General features: G+C 37.8%; 1 protein-coding gene across 3 annotated transcripts in view; it reads left to right on the top strand.

Moving 5' to 3' along the window:
• Window positions 1–26,542, top strand: part of LOC121327955 (cell adhesion molecule 2-like) — a 597,798-nt gene that overhangs the window by 446,386 nt on the left and 124,870 nt on the right. For all 3 annotated transcript variants that reach the window (XM_041272338.1, XM_041272337.1, XM_041272336.1), the window contains one exon: window positions 25,794–25,943. In XM_041272338.1, the coding sequence (XP_041128272.1) occupies window positions 25,794–25,943 (150 nt within the window). The remainder of the gene's footprint in view (window positions 1–25,793; window positions 25,944–26,542) is intronic.

Here is a 26,542-nt window from a genome sequence, read left to right as displayed (position 1 = left end):
ACTCGCCAGCCTGCCACATTTGGTGTCAAAGTGGGATAGCGCCACCTAGAGGCTCAGAGCAGTATTTTTGTTTTGTTTTGTGGAATTTTTGGGATAATTTTTTTTTTTTTTTGAAAAAAAAAAAAAAAAATGGGAAAGAGCAGACAGCGACAAAAGCAGGAAAAGCAGCAGCAGCTGAAGAAATGTAAGCTGCTGCAGCCACCGCTGGAGGACCCGGCCAGCCTCTTCCCCTGGTGTTCCTGGTGTGGGAAGGAGGACCATCGTTGGCGGTCCTGCCCAGACGTGCCACCGGCAAACTGGTGTGGCCGGTGTGAGGAGGACGGCCACAACTGGGCAGGATGCCCCTACAACCAGGCCCAGGAAGAGGTGCCGTGTTCACCCCGGGCATCAGGGGCCACCCCACTACCTCCAGCACCACCACCTTCACCACCGTCCCAGGAGATCTGGGACTGGTTGATGCACCCTGAGGCAGACCTCGTCCATGATCTCCCCATAGTTATCAACACGCTGTGGCGTCGAGATGGGGAGAGGTGGGAACAGTGGGAGGAACAGCACCACCCGGCCTCCTTCCCAGAGGTTGCCCTCATGGTGGTTAATTACCTGGCTGTAGACATGGGAGATGCCCCGGTCACTCCAATAAAGAGGGGTGAGCCGCCTTCCCGAGAGCCAGAGAGGGGTGAGCCGCCTTCCCGAGAGCCAGAGAGGGAGGAGGATCTGCCGTCGCTCCCAGAGCCAGAGAGGGAGGAGGATCTGCCGTCGCTCCCAGAGCCAGAGAGGGAGGAGGATCTGCCGTCGCTCCCAGAGCCAGAGAGGGGTGAGGAGCTGCCGTCGCTCCCAGAGCCAGAGGGAGGAGGATCTGCCGTCGCTCCCAGAGCCAGAGAGGGGTGAGGAGCCTCCGTCGCTCCCAGAGCCAGAGAGGGGTGAGGAGCCTCCGTCGCTCTCAGAGCCTGAGAGGGAGGAGCCGCCGCCGCCGCTCTCGGAGCCCGAGAGGGAGGAGCCGCCGCCCGCTCTCGGAGCCCGAGAGGGAGGAGGAGCCGCCGCCGCTCTCGGAGCCCGAGAGGGAGGAGCCGCCGCCGCTGCTCTCGGAGCCCGAGAGGGAGGAGCCGCCGCCGCTTTCAGAGCCCGAGAGGGAGGAGCCGCCTCCGCCACCAGAGGGAGCTGGGCCGCAGTCGCCGCCTCCGCCACCAGAGGGAGCCGGGCCGCAGTCGCCGCCTCCGCCACCAGAGGGAGCCGGGCTGCCGTCGCCGTGCTACCTTGGAGATTCGGGGCCCCCTCAACCAAAGAAGGCTTGGGGGCTCCGACATCAACCCCGCCCACCACCACCCACCATAACAGCCCACCCAAGGGACATAATTGGACTCTTGGGGGGAGGGGGGGGGGGGGGGGAGTTGGCCGATTGCGGCCGGTGTACGTTGTACATGGGGGGAGGTGTGTGGCAGAGCAAAGCTCTGCCCTTTAAATTGGCAGGGATGGGGTTAACTTCCCCTACCTGCCTGGGTTTATTATGTTCAGGTGGCTGGGGTTGATTAGGTTGATTAACGATCAATCAGCGCCCAGCCACCTGATATAAAAGGAGGCCTCTGCTTCTCATTTGGAGAGAGGGAGCTGAGGAAGCAGGTTGTTTTTTTTTTTTTGGTTGTTTGGAAAGTTTGAATCCAGTGAAGGCATTGCCCAGCCTGGAAATTGTTATTTTTGTAAGTTTTGCTTTTTGTCTTTCTTTGTGTTTTAAATTGCTTTCTTTTGGCCTTGTGCCCTTTCATTTTTGTGTTTATTTAAAATAAAATAGTTATTTTTTTGAACTGCAGTCTGTCTCTGGGCCTCTTTCCACTCGCCAGCCTGCCACAATCTATTAAACCATTTTGGCAATTTAGTTTTACATTTAGATTTGTCAACTTTAGGGATGTAATTGCTTTGCGCCTCTAGTACTACATTTTTGAAGAACAACCATCCTTTTTCTATGGACATTTTCTCTATTTTACTCCAGTCTACCTCTGTTAGTCTTTGTTTCATACCTTCATAGTTTGCTTTTCTAAAATTGTAAACCTTAGCTTTAGTCTTTACTTTTGGGGTTTTAAAAAGCACTTCAAATGAGACCATGTTGTGGTCTGAGTTTGCTAGTGGTTCTCTGATCTCTGTTTTAGTTATTCTGTCTTTGTTATTTGAAAAGACTAAATCAAGGCATGCCTCCCCTTTAGTCGGTGCCTTGACAAATTGTGTTAGGAAGCAGTCATTTGTCATTTCCACCATTTCAATTTCATCCGTCGTGCTCCCCACCGGGTTTTCCCATTTTATACGGGGGAAGTTGAAATCCCCCATTAGTATGGCTTCTCCTTTGCTACACAAATTTCTAATGTCATTGTATAACAGAATACTTTGCTCACTGTCTGAATCTGGCGGTTTATAGCATGGTCCTATTATTATGCCCTTTGAATTTGTGTCTGTTATTCTGACCCATATTGATTTGGCTTTATTTTCTTTGTCCAGGTTTAACACCTGGGCTTCAAGACTGTTTCTTATGTACAGCGCTACCACTCCTCCTCTTCTGTCCTGCCTGTCTTTCCTATGCAGTGTATACCCACAAATATTATATTCGTCCCCATCAATCTCAGACAAAAGTTTCTGTAACACCTAGCACATCATAGTTGTTAGTGCAGTAGCTTCAAATTCTAAAATTTTGTTTCTGATACTTCTGTAGTAGTTGCGCTGTCTTTCCTTCCATCCGGTGGCCGCTGACGGTCACACATGCTTTGTACTTTTTTCTTCTAGCCCAACTAGCACGTAGCAGGCATTTTGCCTCCTCATGCTCGTACTCTAGACAGCAGGAACACCTGGGCTGTTCCACCTCTGATTGCTCCCTCCACATCCATCTGACTACCTCCATCATGGTGTTGAGAATCTCCCTCAGTACAGACTGTGCTGTGCTTCTGGATTTTTATTGAAGAAATTGAGGCGCTTCTTTTGTTGGTTGGTCTTTACGTGCTTCTTTCCCTGTTTTCAGCCACAGAGGTGTCCCGGTTAGGTCCAGGACTTTACCACTGTTTTATGTAGGAACGCCGAAAAACAAGTCCTAGTCACCAAGTATTTTTTAAGCATGTGAGTTCACTTTTATTAAACACAAAATAAAACAAAAAAAAAAAAACACCTAGGTCCCATTGGCATACTTACTAAGCTGTTTTAGCCTCACTCTTCTCTTGTCTACAGGGTTTCCCTTCCTTTTATGCAGGTGTTTCAATTAGCTAATAATTAACTCCTTAGCTAATTCAACAATTACCTTCCCAAGATGGCTACCTCTTGCAGCCACCCTCACTAAGATGGAGTAGAAGTCTTCCAACTCCCCAGGGTCCTAATGCCTCCCCATTAAGGTCAGGAACACCTACTCTACCACTATATATATATATATATATATATATATATATATATATATATATATATATATATATATATATATATATTCAGTTGGGTTCTTCTCTGTAGTATCATATTGAGAATGTGTAGCATAATACAGAATGATTTGAGCAGCAGCAGAAACAAAAACAAGTGAATACACCCAGAGGTAAAACACAAAGTCACTATTGTTGGATATCTTTACATACTGTAGAATTACAGTTACCAGTGTTGTCTTCTTTTCTGTTTGTCAATTGAGAAAACATGGATAATATATTGTTGTTTCCATAACTATGAATATACAACTTCAAGGTTTTTCCAAACAGATTCACAAATGACTTGTGATTAGGATTTGAGGACAACAACATCATCCACGTATCATCTGAAAACAATACTGCCTTGGCAGATATGGTAGGCTTAAAATTGTTTCACAGATTGCGTTGATTTTCTCAGTTTAGGTGGGTCAACATAGCTGCATGTGTTCGTGTAGTGACTGATTGAAAGTTTGTCATATTGCCAAAAATACCCCCAATCAAATATGATGAGATTACAATATTTGTTTTTTTGAAAGCCAAGCAATCTTTGCAATTTACAAAACACAGAACATGTGTTTTAACAGATGCAGGGATTTGGACGGTGCTATTGTCTTTTCTACTGCAGTCTGTTTTTTTTTTTTTCTGCTTCTCACACAGCACTGTAACTGCAGTCTTCAAGGTCTCAAATTATATTCTTGTTGCGTCTCAAAATGGTCTGTATTCAGGTGCTCTATCCACAGATTTGTCTATGGCTTTTTTCTGTGGCAGATCACTTGATTTTATTATCCAAGCTAGTTGGCACTGACCTTGATGAAAAACCTTGGTTAAATGTATCCATCAACAGTATCTGTTCAGCCCAGACTGAAATTATGTAAAGAGCTCTCTAAAGTTCTGTATTAGGTCCACTACTGTTACTGTATAATAACAGCATGTTGGCAGTCTGCTTTATGAGGATTACCATGTTCATGCATATGACACTGTATTCATGGGCTGGGCAACTATTTAATACTGAAGGCCAACACATTTCACATGAAACAAGACTGTGGTTCAGTAAGACATTTTTGCAATGCAATAGAAATTAATAATTCTATATAAATGTAGGTTATTTAGCCCCCTTTTTTTAGCAGACCTAAACACAGAAATTGAAGGTTTTAAAGCTCTTTTTGTGACACACGTGCCATTTTTATTATTTACAAAAAATAAATAAAAAACAAAATAAAAGCCTAACTCCCACATGGAGTTATAAACTATACCTTTCGCTTCAGGTTCTAACTATCTTGGATGGCTAAGCCGTTTACAGATTACAAAAAACACTGTTATTTTACATAGGTAAACAACCCTTGAGAGTGTTTGTGAGGAGAGAACACAAGAACAAAAAGCCGGAGTTTGAAAGAAACAATGTTTTGGTTGGAGTAAACAGGCTTAAGTTGGGATTCTTTTTGAAGAGTTAAGTTTTGTTTGTTTTGTGTTTATAAACAAATAACATACGCAACAGCTTGTTCATTTATCTACTGTGTACAAGATTTATTGCTTATTGGAGATAACATTGTGGGTGAGAACGACCACCTTGATAATCCCAAGGAATAACGGCATGGATACATATATATATATATATATATATATATATATATATATATATATATATATATATATATATATATATATTGATTATATATATATGATAGACTAACAATCTGAAATTTTTGCACCTTTCATTTCAGATCTTTTGCACCTTTCATTTCAGATCAGCGATTAAAGCTGAACGCTATTCCCCTTCGTATGTCTGGTATTTTTGTTGATGATTAGTAATGTTATACTCTTTTATTACTGATATTACTTGGTGGCACACTAAACACTGCAGCTTTCCTCCAGTTCCCGACTAAATCATTACTCTACACTACACTAAAGGTGCCTGTGGACAAGGTAAACATGCTAAAAACGATAATGTCAAATGGGATAGGTGCATATTGAAGTGGTAAACACAGCACACATTTCAAAGAACTCCTGCTTAGCAAATTAACGCATCCTTTTAAAAGTCTTTTTTTTAGATGTTAATGAACAGAACAAGGGCAAAAATATACAGCCCTGAGTCCAGACTTGCTCAGTATGGTCTATATGGTCATATTGTGAATGAGATAAATCATTACAAGCAGCCATTTTTTGGTCATATACAGAATACAATATTTTATTCCAAAATAAGTACGTACAAGTAAGTAAAATGTTATTCTGTTTGCCTCAAGGCATTTTTGGTTCTCTTAACATATCTGACATCAGTTTTTTGCCACAGTATTTTGGTTTCCATCCCTGACACCTCCCTAGAGAGATTTTCTCTACTATATTTCTTAGTTGTTTGTCTGTTCTTTGGGAATTGTATTTCCTCCATCACCCGGCCTTGGTGACCTCTGACCGTCATCGGCGGTCGCACCTCAAACGAAGGCGACTCCTGTCGGTCCAGAAGTCAAGATCTGGGCCAAACAGTCAATCATCCCACACTACATTTTACATCTTACAATGCTGAGCTTTGATCTTTGAACACTAAATTTAAAATAAAATTCCATACAAGTAGCTCTTTAAAAGCTGTTTGGTTATTGATTAAATGTATCACCGCTCTATAAAAACAACTTGTCTCTTGCAATCATTGTCAATCTTAGAAATTAAAATATTTTCAATATAAACCACTTGCTCACAATGGCAACATTTCACAGTCCCTCCCAGCCCATTGTAGAACAATTTCACAGTAATTAAAACACCACTTTACGATTATTAGTTTCCAGATGAATAACAGGTGAAGTTTGATCTTATTGCAGACATGAAAATGAAATCACAGGCCATATTTGTTATTTTATAATTAATTACACTTCTGAATTTAAATTAATGCTTGCTTTAACAATTATGTTAGCCAAAGCAGAACGTACTCATGCATGCATGTCTTATTATTATTATTTTTTTAACAAAGCATTTATAAATCACAATTTTCACCTGCCTATTTATCAGATTGTTGAAAACTTTTCCTGACCTACTTCTCCAAACCAAAACATGCCAGGACCTCTATGTAAAGGACATTAGTTAAACAAAAAAGGAAAGGGGGACTTTTAAATAAGTAGCTGGCTTTGAAAAGCAAAGTGGTGTAATGTTTAAGGATAGCTGACTTGCATCTAGTCTGCATTTAGAGGGGAATGGACTTAAGCTTTCTTTGCGTTTAAATGAGATGAATCTGACTGAGATCACACATACATATGATTGGATCTGATTAGCTGTGAAATGCAGAAGCCGCAGAACAGAATTCTTGGTCTTCTACCAACCAAGGGATTACAGTGAGATGAAATAGTGTGAGCAGACATCCACTTACTGAAGGTCTTTGTTGGCTAACTTAAAATATATATATATTTTTTTTTTTTTTAAAAAGCTGAGTTATGGACAGTTGAATGCCCATTGCTGGGACACCCCTGCTGTAAATTACTTGACAAACAGTTGAGTGAACCTGCTGACAGAGGTTGATAAATGACATATACAAAGTGAAATCCAACTTGCTTAACCTTCCAGTTGCAGCAGTGGGAAGAAAGAGTTTTAGAATGACAAGCAACAAGTTAAGGTAAACACCACTGTAATTTTAAATACTCTCCCAAATACTGTAGCACTAATGTTAATTGAAAGATGTGACAAGGAGTGTAATTTTAAATTTGGTTTGTTTATTTGTGAAGTCGTTTCGTGTCCTATTTATTTTTTAGATATGTTCTCTTGATAGTTGAGAGACAATGACACTGGCTATAATCAGGTTTGAACTTCTACCCTGAGCTGAACACCACCTGTCATTCACTTCTGTGCTTGAACCAATAACTTATTTGGGCCTAAGGTAGATTTAAACCCAGGTAAAATGCCTGAGAATGCAATAAATTAAGCTTCTGTCCTTGGAGGAAAGAAGGCAAATGGGCATCAAAGTGCTTCCTTGTGGTCCATTGACCTGGTCTGTACTGACTTGTTATTGTGTGATGTCCTAAATAATTAGCTAAGAAGGACACATTTCTTTAAAGACACCCTTCAAGGCAACCAGATCATTTCAGTCATCTTAAGCATGAAGAATGCCACATGAGCATCATTACTCACTGTATGAACTGGTCTTACTCCTAAAGAAAGGCTGGTTCAATGACAGGTCATGCAATGTGTCACACTGTGTGATGTAATGTATGTGTGTTCAGAGTGCTGCAAAACATATTTATTTTTTAAAATATATATATACAAAATAGTAACTAGATATTACTGTTATTAGTCTATCTTCTGATACAATCAGGTCACTTTACTGTACTTTTGGATTGGGTATCTAGACAAAGATGATTCATGTTTTTTCTTTTTTAAAGGAAGTGCGTAATTTCAGTGGTTTTACAAATTAATATGTAAACATTAATAGAAATTAAGAAAATAAAATACAACTGTCACAAACAGGCACTTTATTTTGAAGTCTCACTTTAGGGAGGTCAAAAGTACAGACAGCACACCCTCGCTATAATGAACCTGTTGGGGTCCAAGCCTTTTGTTTGTTTTATCGAGGTGTTTGTTATAGCAAAAGGACAATCAAAATGAACGGCAAACTGTTGGAGTAAGTTCATGAGATAAGATTGTGAATAAAAGTAGAATTACATGTACCTGTTTGTTTCATGTATGTAGTATTCTGCCTTTGCTTTATCGAATTTGTTAAATAATTAAAACGCAGTACAAAAAAAGCAAAAATCCTGAATTGAAGCTGAACTTGAATCTGGCATGAATCATTTCAAAGTGCACCAAATCTTAAATCAACATGCAAGAATCCCAAACTGAGCTTTTATTCTAGATCAACCCGACATGAAAAGTTTAATCAATTTTGCTTTGTAGCATGGTTGCTGAACAAGCCAAAAAAGAATGCTTTTTAACAAACTATACTTACAACAGAGATACACCTGCATTACTCATGATAGAGATATGCCTGCGTTGCTCGGTTTTTTCAAACGATCACTATAGTGTCCAGCTTTGTTACAACATACAATGATTTTTATTTTGGAGACAGTTACACAGTGCACGCTTCTAAAGACAAAAGAGTGGACTTTGAGATGCACTGTGAGATGGCATCCTGTGCGTACAGACCAGGATGTTAACAGTGGGTGTTTTAAGTAAGTGAGCCGCTCAGAGTGACAACTTTCAGAAAGCACACTGAGCTCATTTAAATGACTTAACATTCTGCTCCACGAGAGCACTGAGCGACATTTAAAAATGGAGAATAATTATTATTTGCTTGTTTGTGTTTCTGAGGTGATAGTAGATGAAATGGCCCTGTGTGAAGTTACTGTCCCCTGCTGTACCTCACTGAGTTCGGAGCTCTGTCTGGACTGAACCTCATATCTTGCTGTATTTAATACCAACAATACCGACATTAATAATGAACATTATGAATAATATTAATACTACAAGCCTAAAAATAATACATTAATAACCATAAAACAGCTCTACATTTTTTTAAAGTTAAATTAAACGATACAAATTCGAAAAACAACAATTTGGACCATCTTATTTAGCCAATTAATACATAACTTCATAAGTTGAAACCAGTTCATCGTTCTTGACAAACGTATCTGTCAATCCTGCCTGTCATCTCCACTTGTTTCCTGCAGGTGGCCATTCCGTTCGCTCCCTCTGATCACTGATGAGAAATGCTCAGGAGCGCTCTGAGCGGCTCAGCAGGAGGGGAACTGAGCAAGTCGTTGAGTTGATTCTTTTACTGAGCCGCTCACTTAACGCACCCAGTGTGTGTATAGTGTAACAACAATCCTCAACGCTACAAGAATGAGCATTCAGTCGCCAAACTCAATATTTATTACTTAAATGATCAAAGACAATCTGCCAATTGTTAACTAATAGTTAACAGGTGGAACTATTATGTCTCTACTTTTCACTTCTCTCTGCTTCACAACAACAAACACTCCCCCCGTCACTGGTCTTTAGCCCTAGTTAGTCCCGTTGCGTCCCACTCCACAGCCAATCACCAGCAGCTCCTGTGGTCATTGCCTGTTGTCCATAGGCTGTTCGACCGATGTGAAACAGAGCCCCTCCTACTCCAAGTTTTCCTGCACTTCACAGCCTCAGATACATTACAACAGTATCTTTTTTCATTTTTTTGTTATTTGGAATCCAGGGGCCAGGTTCGTTATAGCCGAAGGTTCATATAATGAAGGGCGTATAGCGAGGGTGTGCTGTATTTTAGGGGTAATGCAAAAGCAAAGCTGATGTTGAAGGTGGGTTTTGAAGTTGGTTTTGAGATTGCCACTGTCTATTAAACTTGACCCAAAGAGGGATTTTCTTTCAGTTTTCAAGGGGCTTCCTGCCACTGCCCCCCACACCCTACAGTTTTAGTTAAATGCTGGGATCTTGCTTAACCCTTTCATCAAGAATGGGATCTGTACACTCTTAACCCTTTCATCAAGCATGGGATCGGTAAACTCTTAACCCTTTCATCAAGCATGGGATCGGTAAACTCTTAACCCTTTCATCAAGCATGGGATCTGTAAACTCAGAAGATGATGTGAGAACAAAATCTAAAAAGGAAAATCTAAATGTCTCAAAACATTATTCAACTGATTGATTGGATGTGTACATTTACATAGCACATTTACAATGTAATTTTGCAGTTTTCTTGTGCTTTTCCCTTGGTTAAACTATGCATTTACCACAGTTTACCATGTTTTTAATAAGCTGCACCATATATCTCTGTATTTTAACCTATGCTTTACCATGCTTTCATTATGATTTATTATTCTTTACTGTGCTTCCTCTTCATTATATTTAGGGATAGACGGATGAATTGCCCATAAGAAGGTGAACTTGGGGTGGTATATAGAGTAGACAAGACAACACTGCTGTGATGTTAGGTAGTTTTTAAGGTGTTTAACTTGTTCTAGAGGGATACTGTAATGACTGTTACTCAATGCTTACAGCTTATTCCTTTCGAGAAGTTTGGAGTGGAAATATACAGCCAAGTCTCTAGAGTGGCACACAGATTCATCTGTTTTTGATCTGAAAGGACCCACCAACCGAGTGCCTACTATTAGTGTTGCCCATTTTGATTTGCAGTAGGGAGATCTGCATGTCAAGGGAAGCCCTGTAACACAAACATGTGTGCTAGAAATGACATGTGGTTCTAAATATTAGTCTAAGCCCAGTATAGTTGTGTTATTATCACCCTGGTATTGTGTACTAAATTGTGCAGGTAAAACTAGTCTAAATTAATAATTTGTTGAATTGTAACTGTGATTAAAAGTAGAAAGCGTTTGTAAATTCAAAGTAAATACAATAATTAAAATATTAAAATTTTTAAAAAAATGACAGGTTGAACTGCACACTTACTGTGAAATGAGTGAGTATGCTACTAAAGTCAACGACAGTTAAATTACAGTGTTTATGTTGGGCACTGCAATTATAATAGGGGTGTGTCAGAGGGATTACAATTTTGTAGGATGGATTTACTCTATGGGCTGGTGTGGCAAAGTGGCTAGTGGAGGGGAACAGGTATAGCGGTGATGCGATGCAGGAGTGACAGGCAGACAACAGTTTCCAGTGAAAAGGTGCTTTTATTTATAATCCAGGTCTGGTGACCGTTAAATAATAGATAGCAATAATAGGACACAGTCCCGAACAAAACGAACACACGGTCACCAGTCCTGGGTGAGTGCAGACGTGCTTGTGGTGGGTGAAGACACTGTATTTTGTGACGGTTCCGTGCAGTGGTGATCCGGATTGTGCTGACCCTGGTCGACAGCTCCGGATAGGTGAGTTAACTGTCTGGTGGTGCAAAACGCAGACAATTACAAAACAAACACAACACGCAATTCCTCTTTACAACGAGAGCTCTTCTCTCGATCCTTCTCTCTCCAAGCGTTTAACCCAAACGAAGGAAAAGACCAGCGTTACCCTGGCCCCTATATGTAATCCCGCATGATATCGAGATAAACGGTTGCAGCTGCCTTATTACTTGCAGCTGCCTCTCGTTTATCTCTCAAATCAATACGGTCTTACAACAGAGTCGCGCTTCCCTCCAGGCTGACCCACTTCCCTGACCCGGAAACGAACTGTCAGGCCAGCCCTTCCAGATGCTTCTCCTCCCGTTCTTTAGCGCCCTCACAGGTTGGGAGGAAGATTCATCACCAGAACTCATCTTTCCGTCACAGCTGGATACTTAGATGCAGCAGATTATTTTAACTTACATTTTCAGAAGACTTCTGTTGCCCTTGGTTACAGAACACCCCCCCCCCCCCTCCCCAATCAGCTGCACAGCTGACTCACAACCAGACAGTGGCAGAGATGGCCTATGACATGTTTCTTTGCTTCTTCAGGCAGTGAGTCACAGTGCATATAGTAAAAGATGTTCTAGAAGGGTGAGAGGTCATGGGGATAATGCCAAATACTGCACTCGTTAAATGAATATATAAACGACTCCACTTTCATATGTATCTCTCTCTAAAGGACCCAACACATAACTTGGTGTTATCATTCCTAAGTAGGGATAGGGAATTCCATATATTTTAATAATCTAAAGCACGTAATTTACTAAACAATTTAACTATTATACTTTATATCAACCTGCCCACTTCTTCCTGAGAAACTGCCCAAAACCCACGCAATCAGGAATGTGACATCACAATCACCTGTTTCTACAGTCAGTGATGTTGTTCCCCACTGTAAACAACTGGCAACTACGCTATTTGCAATCATACTTGTTTAAACTTTTCTCTGCTGAATCAATCATTCCTTTTATTTAAGCAGGTAAAATCCTTGAAAACACATTTTATTTACAATAATGCCAGGCCAAGAAGGCTCACAAATGGTAGCTAAATAAACACATAAACACAACTTCAGAGAAACATTAACTTAAAAACAGCATTCAAGTAATACATAAAATAAAATAATTCTAAAGAATACTTGCATTTTTTTTTACCTTGTGTTTATTGAATGATTTACCATGTAGCTTTTGGTTTTAGTATCATAAGCACAGCAAGCGTGCTATTTTAATAAAAAAAAAAAAAAAGAATATATAAAGAATAAAACAGTAATGTAATGTGTAATTGGGCTGATTTACACCTCAGTTACAGAAATACACTTTATTAACAATAATGTATACAAAGCACTAATACACAACAACAATGCGACTACTATGAATATAATCTTTTTCTCCTCCTTTAAGAATTCAACTGATCCCTGTTAAGCCATTTGTTTATCTCGATTTCAACTGAGAAATACGATAGTAGTAATTAATAGTATTGATTTAATTTGCGGGGTTATAATATTGTAATGAAAAATATGTATTTATGCTGGATACACTATGACAATCACTATTCGTAATTATATTAACATTAATAAAGACTAGTCACTTATTAAAGTGTTGCTGTCATTTATAAATGCAGGTTAGTTACCTCAATGTAGTGTGATGATGGAAGTCTGTAAATCCTGACTGGCTCAGCCTGTTCGAGTGAACAAGGAGCCAACTGGTCACCCTATTATTGAAACACAGTTAATATGTTTAAAAGCATGTTACAGTAATAAATAACATGTTACTCGTTAGAGTCACTTACAAAATGTAGATAAATTAGCCAAAGGGAAATTAACACACTGCAAGTTCAGTCTTTGTTAAAACAAAACCTGTAGTTCAGGCCAAAATTACCAACTGATCATATCTCCTGATACTAATAGTTAAAGTAAGGTTTAAAAAATTCAGTTGAAATGTAGTTAAAATGTAAGTTTTTTGTATTGTAATGATAAATTAAAGCCAATAAGGGTGTAGCAGATGAACAGAAGCTACTGTCAGATCTAATGTGTGTGATCGTGATCCAACAACAACACATTCTCATCCTTAAAGACTGCTTCCTGTTCCAGGAAGGATTGTATTTTTTTTATATATATTTCACCATTGATTTCAGCATCTTTCTCATGGCAGACTATAGACACTCAGACAACCCATCTAGCATCATTCTCTACTGCAAAACAGAATGAAAACCCATCCAGCTGGCAGGTAGATGGATATATCATGCTTATGTCATGGGTATTGTCACAGTGCTTTTGGTCTGCTTTGGTAAAATGTCCCCAAACAAATGTGTATTTCTGCCATTTAGTGAGAGCTGAAGGAAGCACTGCACTTTTAAGACCTTCGTAGAACTATTGGTTTGTTACATGGTAATAACACTAGTTGACACAAGTGTGTGCACTAGGCAAGGGTTACACTCAATCAGTTATTTTTTTGCTTTATCACCCATACATAAGACAAGCGTTGGGCAATTATCGAAGATACAAGGTGTCTGCGAGACGCACCCCACAGAAACTAAATTGAATCGAGATTCAGTGATTTAGCAAGCAAGGAAGTGGTGAGAAGTCTCTGCTGTGCTCTTCACACCATCATTTGACCTTGTCTAGATAGACTGATAGGAGCACTGTTGTCTTGGTACAGTCGTTCCCATTCACATGAAGAAAGTGCTGTAGAATGGCGACAAGCATATCTAGCAGAATACTGGCTCCTGGTCAAGATAATTCCTGGGAGGGGAGAGGAGGGGTTGTGTGGTTCTGGTGGTAATTGTTTGAAAGACATTATGTATGATATGTCTGAATGTGTTTATGTATAATTTCCCTCACTTTAAAATAAGCCTGTTAATGACATGCTTGCCTGTTATGATATTTATTGTTTTCCTTAAAAACAAATTGTGAGAATTTAACTTATCATAAAGACTTTAATAAGTCTGCCCCTAAATCTGACCAAAAGCATTTAATAGTCAGAGCCAAGTTAAAAATTAAACAAAGAAAATATTGTTATTTAAAAAACAATTAAACACAACACTAAAACAAAAATAAACATCTCCTTTCCGTCCAGCCGTAACATCCGTCTGTAGGGTATTCACACATATATAGCATTATTTTAAAAAGGCACTTGCCATCCCTATCATAGCTTGCATTGATCTGATCTCCACCAGATCCTAAAATAACTCAGATAAATCAGGCACCTAGTGTAAGCAGACCATTAAACAGATAATTTGTAAAACAAATAAATATAAAACATACCAAGCTTCACTGATGGGGATAAGTTGTTCAGGGTGAAATATTACCGTTCCCTTAACCAATTTACTAAGAAACTAATTTTGTAAGCTATTCAATGTGGGATATTATAACATTCCTTATCCCTCAAAGATATTTGATTACATTTTTTTTCATTTTTAAACTTTTTTGTTATGGTATGTTGTACTTCACTGGGTAATGCAATTCATATCAGCCGAGGCCAGGACAACAAGTTTTGCCATTATACTTTGCCTGTTGGACAAACAGTCATTGTTATTTATTTTTCTTATGTTCATTCTGTTACAAGAAAAATACCCCAGGGTAATTGCAATGAACAAAAAGCTGCGGATGATCCTGACGTTAGTACCTCAGGAGTAGACTAAACTAGTGTGCTAGTTATCACCAATTGCAACGAACCAAGAACTTCCAGATAGTCCCCAGGTGCGGATTAAAAATGTTACCAATTCCAATGAACTCCAGAGGATGACTGCTGCCCCCTAGAGGTTCCTGATTTTTCAGTACTAAATGAAACCACCAAGCTGTTTAGACTAAGTAGAAGAGTTATCGTACTCAAGTTAAAACGAGAAACTTCATTAAATACACGTTTTCTGAAATGAAACCTTTAATAAAACCGACATCAAATATATAGAATCCAAAATATGTATGTAACATTTAGCAGAGCTTTCAATTTTTTATTTATTTTTCAGTGAGAGCAATGCAGGGACAGAATGATGCCCTCAGGGTATGAAACCAGGATCGCCCTGCTGCAGTAGTGTTCCAGTTAGCCGTCATGGGACAAGATGTTAGATGAGGAAAAAATAACTGTACAATGCTGTACACTGTTTAAAAAAATAAGTATATAATAGAAAACAATGTCTTTGCAGAATTTGATGGAGCTTACTGTAAATATTGTGTGCATTTTGATAAAACTTAACAAGTAACTTGGTAATGATTTTGTATCTGTGATGCAACAAACTAAAACATCTGTACATCAGGAGTTGAATTCAGCTTATAGAGAAAGAGTGAAAAAAAAGTCTGAAGCTATTTTTATAACTGATTAACTCCCAAGTATTGCATATTATAGTCGTACTCTTAGTATGTTACTTATATTTACTAGCAAATGTGTTTCCATCAGCACTAAAAGGAAAATTTCCTGATGCATATTATAAATGTTTTGAGGTGAGGTGGGCTCACAGGGAACCTTTTTTGTATCTTGAAGAATTTAGTGAATCAGTCAAGCTGCAAGGCTAGACCCGCCTCTGTTAATCTCTGATTGATTGATTGTGTTCACTGTTAAATAAAACCAAAATCCTACAAGTCATATTTAACTATTTTTGTATGTGTTTTGTGTGACGGGGAGGGGGCAAGTAGATTTTGAAGAAGGACGAGTAGATTTTTCTAGCATTTTGTCCCTTGGACAAGAAGTTTTTTTAAAAACAATTTCACCCCCCTTACTCAGTATAAAGTATTCTGCTAAGTTCTCCCAATGTTAAATCAAGGCAAAAGTGATGCAGATGTAATTTAGTTGTAATGATACAGAATCTGTAAATAATAATAATAATAATAATAATAATAATAATAATAATAATAATAATAATAATAATAAAAAGTAGGTCAGTCAAGTTTTAGTGATAAACCAGAGAGTGGGTGTAAAAGTGCTTTAATGAGAAAAAAAGATGACAGGGGAAAATTAATGATGCTTTTCAAAGTTTTCAGCAGTGAGGTACACAAGATAGTACAGACTTAATTAAAGATCAGTGAAATTATTTCACATTTAAAGGGGAAGTGATGAGTAAGTGATTGTTGGTCAACCTTGCGTTCAAATCAATGGACGTTTTTGAGCTTTTATTTGATGCTTACCATCACCTTTGTGCTATAATATCTCATTTTCAAGTGCATTTTATTAATGATGCCATATGTGTGGCATATTACTAGTAACAAGAACTACTGCAGTCTTGAAGATCTCTGTGCTTTTTGAACCATGCGTTTGTTTTTTCTTTATTTTTAATCAGTCAGCTTTCTTATGTACCAGGTTTTGCTTTCCATTTTCAAAAAAGCGAAACACACACTTCAGGCATTTAATTATGTTAAGAGAAGGGTAAAAAATCCCTTCCATCATTCAACTATGTAAGTAACTCATTATTAAGAAAATGTATTGCAACAAACCAACCGAGCATGTGTGAAAATAGTTAAGAGAATTAATTGTTTATCTACAATGTTTAAGGGATAAACGAAAAGTGTTCAATTGGCAAACTAATTCACAGCTTTGAGTGCCATCAGACGCGAGGACTGTGGATTCATTGCCGATTGAACATTTAGAGTTGTTTTAGCAGCTTAAAAGTTTTTTTGAGTAAATGTTAGCTAATTAGAGTCAATTGTCGCATGTGGGACAATTGATTACACTATGTAACACAATTTCTGTTCCTGGGTAGTAAGTGTTATTTCCTAATTGCTTATGCCTCAAAAGTATAGAAAATGGCTATTATTCCCCACAAACTTTGCTTCTGTGACCAGGACAGTGATATTTCAAAATATCACTATTGCCAATGGGAAAATGGGCAAATGTGTGTTTTTTCGTTCACATAAAGTCAGAAAAAAACAACATATGAATCCAAATTAACATGTATTTATACTAAAGTAATACAAAGATGACTACAAAAGATTTAAAAGTGAGTAGTTTTTCGAGATTTACAATTATATTTTTTTTGTTACACAGTGTTATTTACACATTTCTAGTTTATATGAGTAGCATGAGTTAGTGTAGCAAAACTGAGAATGTGTTCATCAGACTCTTAAGTTGATATGTCACTTAAAGAGTAAGTAGCGGGGTTCCGAAAAATATAGTGTTATACGCCCCCACATGTTGCTACAACTGTTTAAATAATGTACCTGTAATTTTTCTTTTCATCGTTAACTTCCTGACCACTTTTTACATGCTCTATTACACTAAGATTTGAGATCTGTCCTCTATATCAGTGGTGCGCAAAGTGTGGGTAAAATTTTTAATTTAGACTGTCTTGGACTCTCCCAATCTGTCAGCGTCCCAATTCACATCCGAGGACACACCCTGGATCTGCTCATCACCAGAGGCCTTGTGTCTCTCTCTCTCTGACCATTTCTTAATCACTGCTAATATTAATCTCCCTACTCCTTTGGCCCTATGTCCTCAGTGTGCTACCATTGTTGGCAGTGTCACGTGAGCTGTTCTCACTGTTTGTATGTGAATTAAACCTGTGCGTCTGTGGGGTGTGTAAACTTCAACCTCTGTCTCGATCTCCTGCCTGTCACTCAGCAGCGAATGCACACACCCACACGCCAGTAGCCTATTACAATTCTGAAGATGAAACAATACTAATGATTGAAAAATGAAAGCATTAGCAAAAGAGGGTGTTGGACTACACATGAGGAAAGCAGGGAGCAGTCAAAACAATATTCCTCTGCCAGGAAAATAGTTCCATCAGCCCATCCAGTGCCCAGGACACAAAAGTGAAACCAGCACAAAACCATGCTTCAGGACACCTTTGTGAAACTGGGACTCTCCGGGCAAATAGAAACAATGAGAATGCGTTTGATAAAAATACAGTAATCAATTTGGGTGCTACTGTTTCTGTTTTTAATACAGATGCCAAAGGGTTAGGGTAATATATTGATTGGAGCATCTGAATAGTTCATTACAAAGCAGAAAACAGATTGTCGCTGGAATGCTTGCTGCAATGGAGACTGTTAAAAATTATCTTCAGGAAAAATGAACCAAGTAAATATTTAATAAACTATTTGACAAAGCAACATAACTAATTAACACCTTGACTATTCAGCCAATTGAAATGTCACATAAAAAAAACAATCTCCAAACCTTTTCAGGCTTGACCATGTATACCAGCATCCCCTCTTCAGTATTTTAAAGTTGAACACTACAATTTGCTGTATGCTGTGGATATGCAGTTCTGAAAGAGTTTCGGTCAGGAAGGACTTGAGGTTCTTGTTAAATTGGAGAAAGTATTACTTACTGGAGAAATTGATTGTGTTATGGACAAGTATCCAGAAATAAACAGAAATTTACAATGTTCATGTCAAAATTTCCATATATGTCCTGTGTTGCAGTGGTAGATATCTTGAGGGAAATGCTGCCTGAAGTCCGTAGATTTTTTGAGCAAGTTGAGGTCCTCATGATGTTGCTGTTAGTGATCCCTGCTTCTTCTGCTGAAGCTGAGAGGAGCTTCAGTGCTCATCAAAGACTGAAGTCCTGGCTTTGTAATTCCATGGCTCAGAAGCGACTGAATAATATAGCAATATGCCACACTGGGCAAGCACGACTGGACAATTTGCACATGACAACATTGTGTCAACAATGTATTCCTATGAATGATTGCTGCAGGAATGTCTTTAATTAGACATACAAAGTATGTAAAGTTTTATTATACCTGTTTGTGACATTTTAATTTTATTTTAGATTGAATAATCTTCATGTATGCCCCAGCTACTGAAACAGAAACCACTTTTGAAACCAAAGTTACAACACTGTTGGCACCCTATACTTCATATAAGACAGTTCTAGAAAACGTGTTAATTACAAGCATTTACTTAACATTAGCTACTAATTAATATGACAAAGACTAAAATACACAATTTCTGGTAGTTTAACAGTCTTTATTCAGCAATTTCAAATATTTGTTCATGACAACATTAAATGTTGTCAAAAAAAGTCTGTAAAAATAGTAATAATTAATTAAAAATATATTCATTGATTAAAAAAAAAAAACATTACACATTAACTAAATTGCTGCATTAAAAAAAATCAATAACTAGAAATATAAATCATTATTTTCAACATCTGTTGAAGAAGATGATTTTCACAAGACAAAAAGGGTTGGATTTGTGTTTGAGAAAAGCACTTATGGAATAATATGGAATAGCAAAATCCACACAGAGTAATAATCAAGAAGTATCACAAAAAAATGTGAGGATTTTTCAATTGAAGTACCACAGTGGTATCAACAGGACAAAAGATACAATTTCTTGGATCAAGATGGTGGTAGAACAAAAGGAATTCTACATGACTGCAAAACTACTATGTTGCAATCTCTTAGGTTTGCTTTTATAGATCCATAAAATAATCACATTTCCTGTGCAACCTTACTCTAGCATACTCTAATCATCATCATTTAATACATTGTATTTGAAATGATAGGCAGGTGTGAGAAGGGAAGGTTGCAATAGTGTGGCCTGTATTCATCTTGGACTAATACTTGGGCTTCCTATTTCAGCATTTGTAAATTTAATAAGATTTAGATTTAGGTCTTCCTACTTGCTACATTATTCTCCTATTAAGAATGTTACATTTGGCTCCATCCAGTAAAACCAATTTCACTTTATAATGTGCTTTACAAAGTACTTAAGAAACAGAATCAATTTGTAATACCAGTACTTACCTGAATACTAGTTTACACTCTATCTCTAAACCATTTAATCTGCATTTTTAGATAATTCACCACATAAACTGGCTAAAGTCTCATGAATGCTGTGAAACTTTAGACAAATGTGCTGGTGCCAGGATTTTTTCTAAAGCTAAGGAAATGAAGCAGTACAAAAATTCAAAGCTGAAAAAAATGTGGCAAGTCATGCTTCATACAAAACCCCATGAATAATGTATGCTTCTTACCATGAGTAATACAAATTTCTTTGTAATTTTTTTCATCTTCAGCACACGCTGTTAACCACGGGAGACCTTAATCAATACTATAATGACCTCTGTTTCAAACCATCTTATTTAAAATTCAACAGAGTCTGCAGGCATTGGGCACACTGATTATAACATATCAATGCTGTTTTACCATTTATCATCTGTTACTAACACCTCAATAGCAACCAGCACATTAAAATATATCAATAAATGGCACATGTTTTGGTGGTTTTGCTTTTATCAATACCAGTCGGTGACCTTTGATCTAATCTTTTTCTAATAGCTGATCATCACTTCTTTCTTATGAAGTAGCATTGCGCCATACAATTTAAAGAAATTAATTCGACTGTTTTGGAGCCATTGGGTATCAAGAAAAATATGTGAGACGGTTTTCCTGCTTGTCATTCTGGGTAGGAGGTCAAAAGTCAAAGGAACTCAGCATCAAAGGAACTCAAGTCATTAGTGGTTGTTATACCTTCCAAGTTTGTCCTGTGTCAATACATCATGTGTCAATAAAATAGATTTCTCTTTGGACTGCTGGAAACAGCCCTCTATTCTTGAAATATTTGTAGTATCGGTATTTGCTTATTTATTTCTGCCTTCTGTACTGTTGTATGCCCTTTCAGCAACTGATTACTTTTTGGATTGCTGTAGATGGGCACATAATTTTGTAGTCTACCATACAGATGTCTTTTTTAAGTCAATACATATACTGTTTTCCTGTAAAATTTCAGGCAATAGAAATTATGCCTAGAAATAGCTTGATAAAGCCAATAATATCAAAAAAGATTTGGAGCACTTTAAATTGGGGGAAAATATATGATGGCCTGTGGACTGGGATTAACAATACACGTGTGGTTAGTTAATAATTAAGAACCTACAGTGGAAATATGCTTCGCAAAAATTACTTTAGTGACATCTTCACTTATGCCTTAGAAAGTCATACTAACTTTCACATTTTCTAAGATATAAGATGACTTTCTAGGTTGTTTATTCCTTACAGAATAGGCCTATGTGGTTGAAAAATCCTTGGATGCTGTGAACATTTGCTAACTTAATGAAAGGAGCATAATGCTGTACTTTATGAAGCTAAATGCTTACTACATCACAACTACCTTTGAGAATTCATCCTGTCAGAAAGCATTCAACCACTGATTTAGCCAGTCTTCTGAATCATTACCTTTTTAAAGCTAAAATAAGTGGTTTCACATTGCTTTACAGTATATTTACAGTTATTAGCTTTTCAAAACAATTGTAAAATATCTAACATATCAAACATCTGTTCTCTGTTCAAACACTGAATATTTATGTTTATGCTTTTGTGGACATATAATGTAAATGTTCTAAAAAATAGTTTTCGTAACTATACAGTATACTGCAATATGACTGAATAAACCAGTCATATCATTAAATCCAGCATACAAATAATGTTGACATTTAAAACAAAACTGCCGTACCCTTTTTAGTTATGACTGTTGACACCCAATCTTAAATTACTGTAATACAATGCTTTATTAATCAACCAGTATTGGACTTGTGCACAGTAGAAGGCAGTATTTCCATTGAGAAGTTCTGACCAAGATGACTGATGATGTCATATAGCCTGAGGGTTGAGTGATGTGTAATCTCCATCAGAAAAGACAGAGGTAATGATCATTGGTTCCACGCAACTTTTTTTAACAACTTTTACAACCTCTGACCATGACACTTGATGATTGTTTGCTGAGAACAATCTGTTAGTTATTTTTGACCCTGAGCTTTTGATTTTGATCTGACACTAAGATTTCATTATAGCACCTTAAAATATTGCATCTGCAAGGCTGATAAAGCAAGAGTGAAGCTATTTCATGACTTTGCCTCTTCACAAATTGATTACTGTAATTCCATGTTGGCTGGGCTTTCTTTAGTTAGTTATACCATTCAGGAGCTAGGTTGGCATCATTCACCTATGTACATACACACACACATACAGTATATATGTGTGTGTGTGTGTGTGTGCGCGTGTGTGTGTGTGTGTGTGTGTAGGTAGTTGAATGATGCCAACCTAGCTCCTAAAAAAAAACCCAGAATGGTATAACCACGAGCTCCAATATGGGCAACCACAAAAGCAGCTGGAGTTTAAATAACATGCAAGCAGATCTGTAACTGGCATTTCTTGACTTGACATCAAAACAGCAATAGAAATCTGAAATTATTTCAGGCATTTTAAAGTTGTTATAAAACATGTATCTGTGGCAGTATTGTTTGAAACACCAAAGTGTAGCGCCATCCTGAATCTCAGACACTGCACTACTGGATGTAAGCAAAAGACATTTTGAACTACTCCCGGTAAGCATGTTAGTCCATGTAAGCCTGATCACGATGCTTACAATACGAATAGAAACTATCAAAATGAAAATTTGGGAGTAAATTTGAGAATGACACCAAACAGTGAACTAGGAGGAGGAACCGGAAAATAGTATAGCTCTGAAAGCAGATATCACACATAGAAATTAGAGTGAGGCAGAGAGAAACTAGACTAAGAAATAAATGCCTTCATACATAATTCAGGCCTGGGTGAAGAAATCCATCATTTCAAACAGGACATGTTGCCTCATCAATTGCCCCAGCTCAACTGATCTTCCAAAAAAGATGCTGTTTTCACAACCCCCACTCCCGGGAAACAAAGAGCCAATGAAATGAAAGTTCTTTTGGTCATACAACCAATAGTCAGACACTGACATGCCAACAAATCAGTGCGGACTGCAGAAGGATACAACCTAGTCCCAATTTGTACTGAAGAAATAAATAAAAAAAAAAAGCAACTCAATAGAAGCGTTGTATAAATCTAATATGCCTTGGCCCAACTGAAAATATTGGATTTATTTTCATATGTCTGTATAAATGCAGGCTATCTGTGTTCATAGCATTGCTATGATTGATGTAATAAGACAATGTATATTAAACCATAATATGTGTCTTTCAAATTTAAATTTATAAAAGCTACTGTATCTCCTCACTGAATGCGAGTGTAACACTGCAATATCTATTTTAAAGCTGTTTCATACTACCCTAAAATGCCTGCTACACAGAGCAAGTGGAAGACCAAGAAAGAAGAAAAAAAAATTATTCAGAGGCTTGTAGCACATGTGAGGCTTATTATAGACTTTTCAAGGAAGGGCCATATACTTGGATACTGAGCATGATCCCCAGGTCACAATTAGTTTGACAAATGTCACTATACCTATATAATGACAATCATGTTGCTAATTTGATGTCACTACTTGCTTTTTCCTGTTAAATCACATTCATTGTTGAATTTGTTTCTGTATCAGTGCTTGGCTCAGCAGGGCACATACAATAATAAGGTGACAGCTATTATCTTTAAGACTGAAAAATACGTTTCAGGAAACTTGTGGTGTCAGGCGTGTGAAGCAAATTAAAAATATAATGAAATACAACAACAATATAAAAAGGGAATCTGTGAATTGAATGCCTCCATTATACCAACAACTGGACTTGCTGAAATAGTTTGGATTGAGAACTGTCACTAAAAGAGGGTGGTTTGTCTTAATGGTGAGCTGGTCTTTATATGACACTTGTCACAATGAGGAAGTTTGTTGTATATTTGTATGACCTTTATTTGATGACCTGGGATGACACTTTGTCCTTGTTTGTCTAACCACTTATGCTAAAATGTCAAACACAATAGCAATCCGTGGCTCATGTGTCTTACACCAATAACTACGACAGATTTGTAATGGAAGTCTAGATGGCTTTATTTAGCTCAGTTACTTATGCATTTGCAAGAACTGAAAGAAATCTTTAAGCCATAAAACAGTTTCATTTGCTGCATGCCAGTGAGAACTGCACTCGCCAGCCAATTGGTCAAGTCCTCAAAATAATAAGCTAATGAGAGCTACCTGACCAACTCACCCTTTCTAGGACTTCTCTCCAGCTGCCCACTGTTCCAGCCATGATAACAGACACTGGACTATTGACCAGCTGGACTCCTTAATCCAGCCAGAGCTTTGTGTTTGTATTTTTCCGGCAGACATCCAACTTTGATACTTTTTGGCTTGCAACAGGAAAAAAAAAAAAAAAAAAAAAAAAGCTGTGTTACCTTCCCATTGTGGATATGGTGTTGGTAAGGGGGGTGGCAGCTAACTCTAGTTGCTGATCACAAAAGACATTAAGCTCTAGTACAGCATTTTAGATAGCAAGGAGAACTTCAATAGATTTGGATTCACAGATTATTTGTTGTCCAACACACACTTCTCTAAAACACACTTTTTTTCTTATGGAATGAAACTGAAACATTTGCATGGTTTGGGTTGTCTGAAGGACAAAGCTGCTACTGGACACTTTTCTTACTTCTCCTATGGGGCTCTATATTGCCTGGGAGGTTTACTCTTACCCAAGGTAGTAAAATGGTCTTCTCAAAAAATTGTATTCCACAGGAGCAATAAGTGTGAAAAATAAAATAAAATAAAAAATACTTAAGGAGTTTTTCTCTTACCAGCTGTAATTTATTCTGTTTCCTCAAACATCCCTGAGGGCTCGCACGGGGTGTCGGGTTAGTTTACAAATCATTGCTCATACCGGGAAAGCTTTATCCACTTTTCTTTTCTTTTTTTAATCTTATAGGCTAGGAAACTATGAGAAATTTCACTGCTTTTGTTGGTATGTATTTACTATCTGCTGTTCACAGTAGGTAGTGCTCCTTACACCACTGCCAACAGCATCTCCTGATGAGGGAGGCAGTCAAGCAGTGCCTGTTAACTCTGGTGCTTGGTCACCTTAGTTACCTTTTACTCTACAAGCCTCTTAGCAAATGCTGGCCTAAACACTGAGGAAAGCAAATTATATCCTAAAGTTAGTAGCCCCTAGCTGAGTTCAGTTACCAACCTGAATACCAGAGGTGCAATGTAATCACATGAACCCATGAGACAGTGGATCAATACGCAAGTACAGTGCTGTGTTGAGACACTTTATCCCTCGAGAATTAAAAGAGCAGAATGTTGAAAATACTGTACGAAGGAGCAGGAATTATTTATATATTCCAACCAACCATGTTCCCAATTACGTATATACTGTGTAGATAAAAAGATACAGAAGGTCAGCATAGACACAGAGATGTATATAATTGTATATTATTTTTCATGTTGGGGATTAAAATTGTACATTTGTGCAAATTTGCTGCACAGCTGCAAAAACAGCCGCAAGAAAATAGAGTAATTACAGCATGCTCCAATTAGAGCCAGAGAACAATGTCTGGGATCATAAACAACACAACATCACATTAAGTGCAGTGCTTATTCCTTTCACTTTTCTAGCTTGTATTACACATGTTTATGTGTATGGCCTGTAATACGCAGGACAACTAGGCTAGCAATATAGATTGTTTCTTGTTAAAAATGTTATTAATAACTTTAAAAGCTGTCTCATTTTACTTTAGCATTTTACCACTTAAAGCAACAACTATTGCATTGTCAATTGTTGTACGTCAGTAGTACTGTAAGAGTAAAATAAAGTCACTGGATAACCTTGTTGTTCTTGCTACGTTAAGCGATTTATTCTTTCCTAGTATTTTTTCTTGTTATTCTATATTCTTTCTTAGAGTATTATACATTCCTTGATTTCTTCTTCTTTCACAGGCAGCCAGGGGAGCTTTCCCATTACTCAGAATGTGACAGTTGTTGAAGGAGGAACTGCAAACCTGACCTGCAGGGTAGATCATAATGACAACACCTCCCTCCAGTGGTCAAACCCAGCTCAACAAACTCTTTATTTTGGTGATAAAAAAGGTTAGTGGGTTGTTTTTGTTTGCTTGTTTCTTATGGTATGGCTGATTTTCAATGAGGTATGCATTGCGTTTGGCTTTTGCGATCCCACATTATTTAACATTTTGCATACGCTTATTGGTTGTTAGTAAGTAGTATGCTATGCTTTATCATGGTAAATGAGACTTGACCTTAAAAGGACTGTCTGTTTAAACTAACAGGAACTTTCAGTTAAGATAAAAGAAAAACTTTTTTAACTAAGTAAACCAAGGGTAATCTTATGTAAACCATGTTCTAGCTTCTGATTTCATGTCAATTTGCAATGTCTATGCAGAAATACATAACTGGGATAGCACAGTGATTCATGTACCTTTCTGTCAGACACTTAATAAATTACCTTAACTAAGAAAGGAACAGAGCAGGTGGGACTACTGTAGGGAAATAGCATGGTGGGGTTTCCATGCAGTATAGAAATTCCACATTGGCTGGGTTTCCATGAAAAAATACAAATAAGTCTCATGCAGATTTTGATGACAGACATGAACATGAATGTTGTATGTATCTTGTACCTAGTTAGAATGGAGTCTATGATGACAGATGATGTTGTTTAGCTTACAAGACAT

The sequence above is a fragment of the Polyodon spathula genome, chromosome 15 (genome assembly GCF_017654505.1).
Source record: "Polyodon spathula isolate WHYD16114869_AA chromosome 15, ASM1765450v1, whole genome shotgun sequence".
NCBI lineage: Eukaryota > Metazoa > Chordata > Actinopteri > Acipenseriformes > Polyodontidae > Polyodon > Polyodon spathula.
This window is presented reverse-complemented; position numbering and strand designations above follow the sequence as displayed.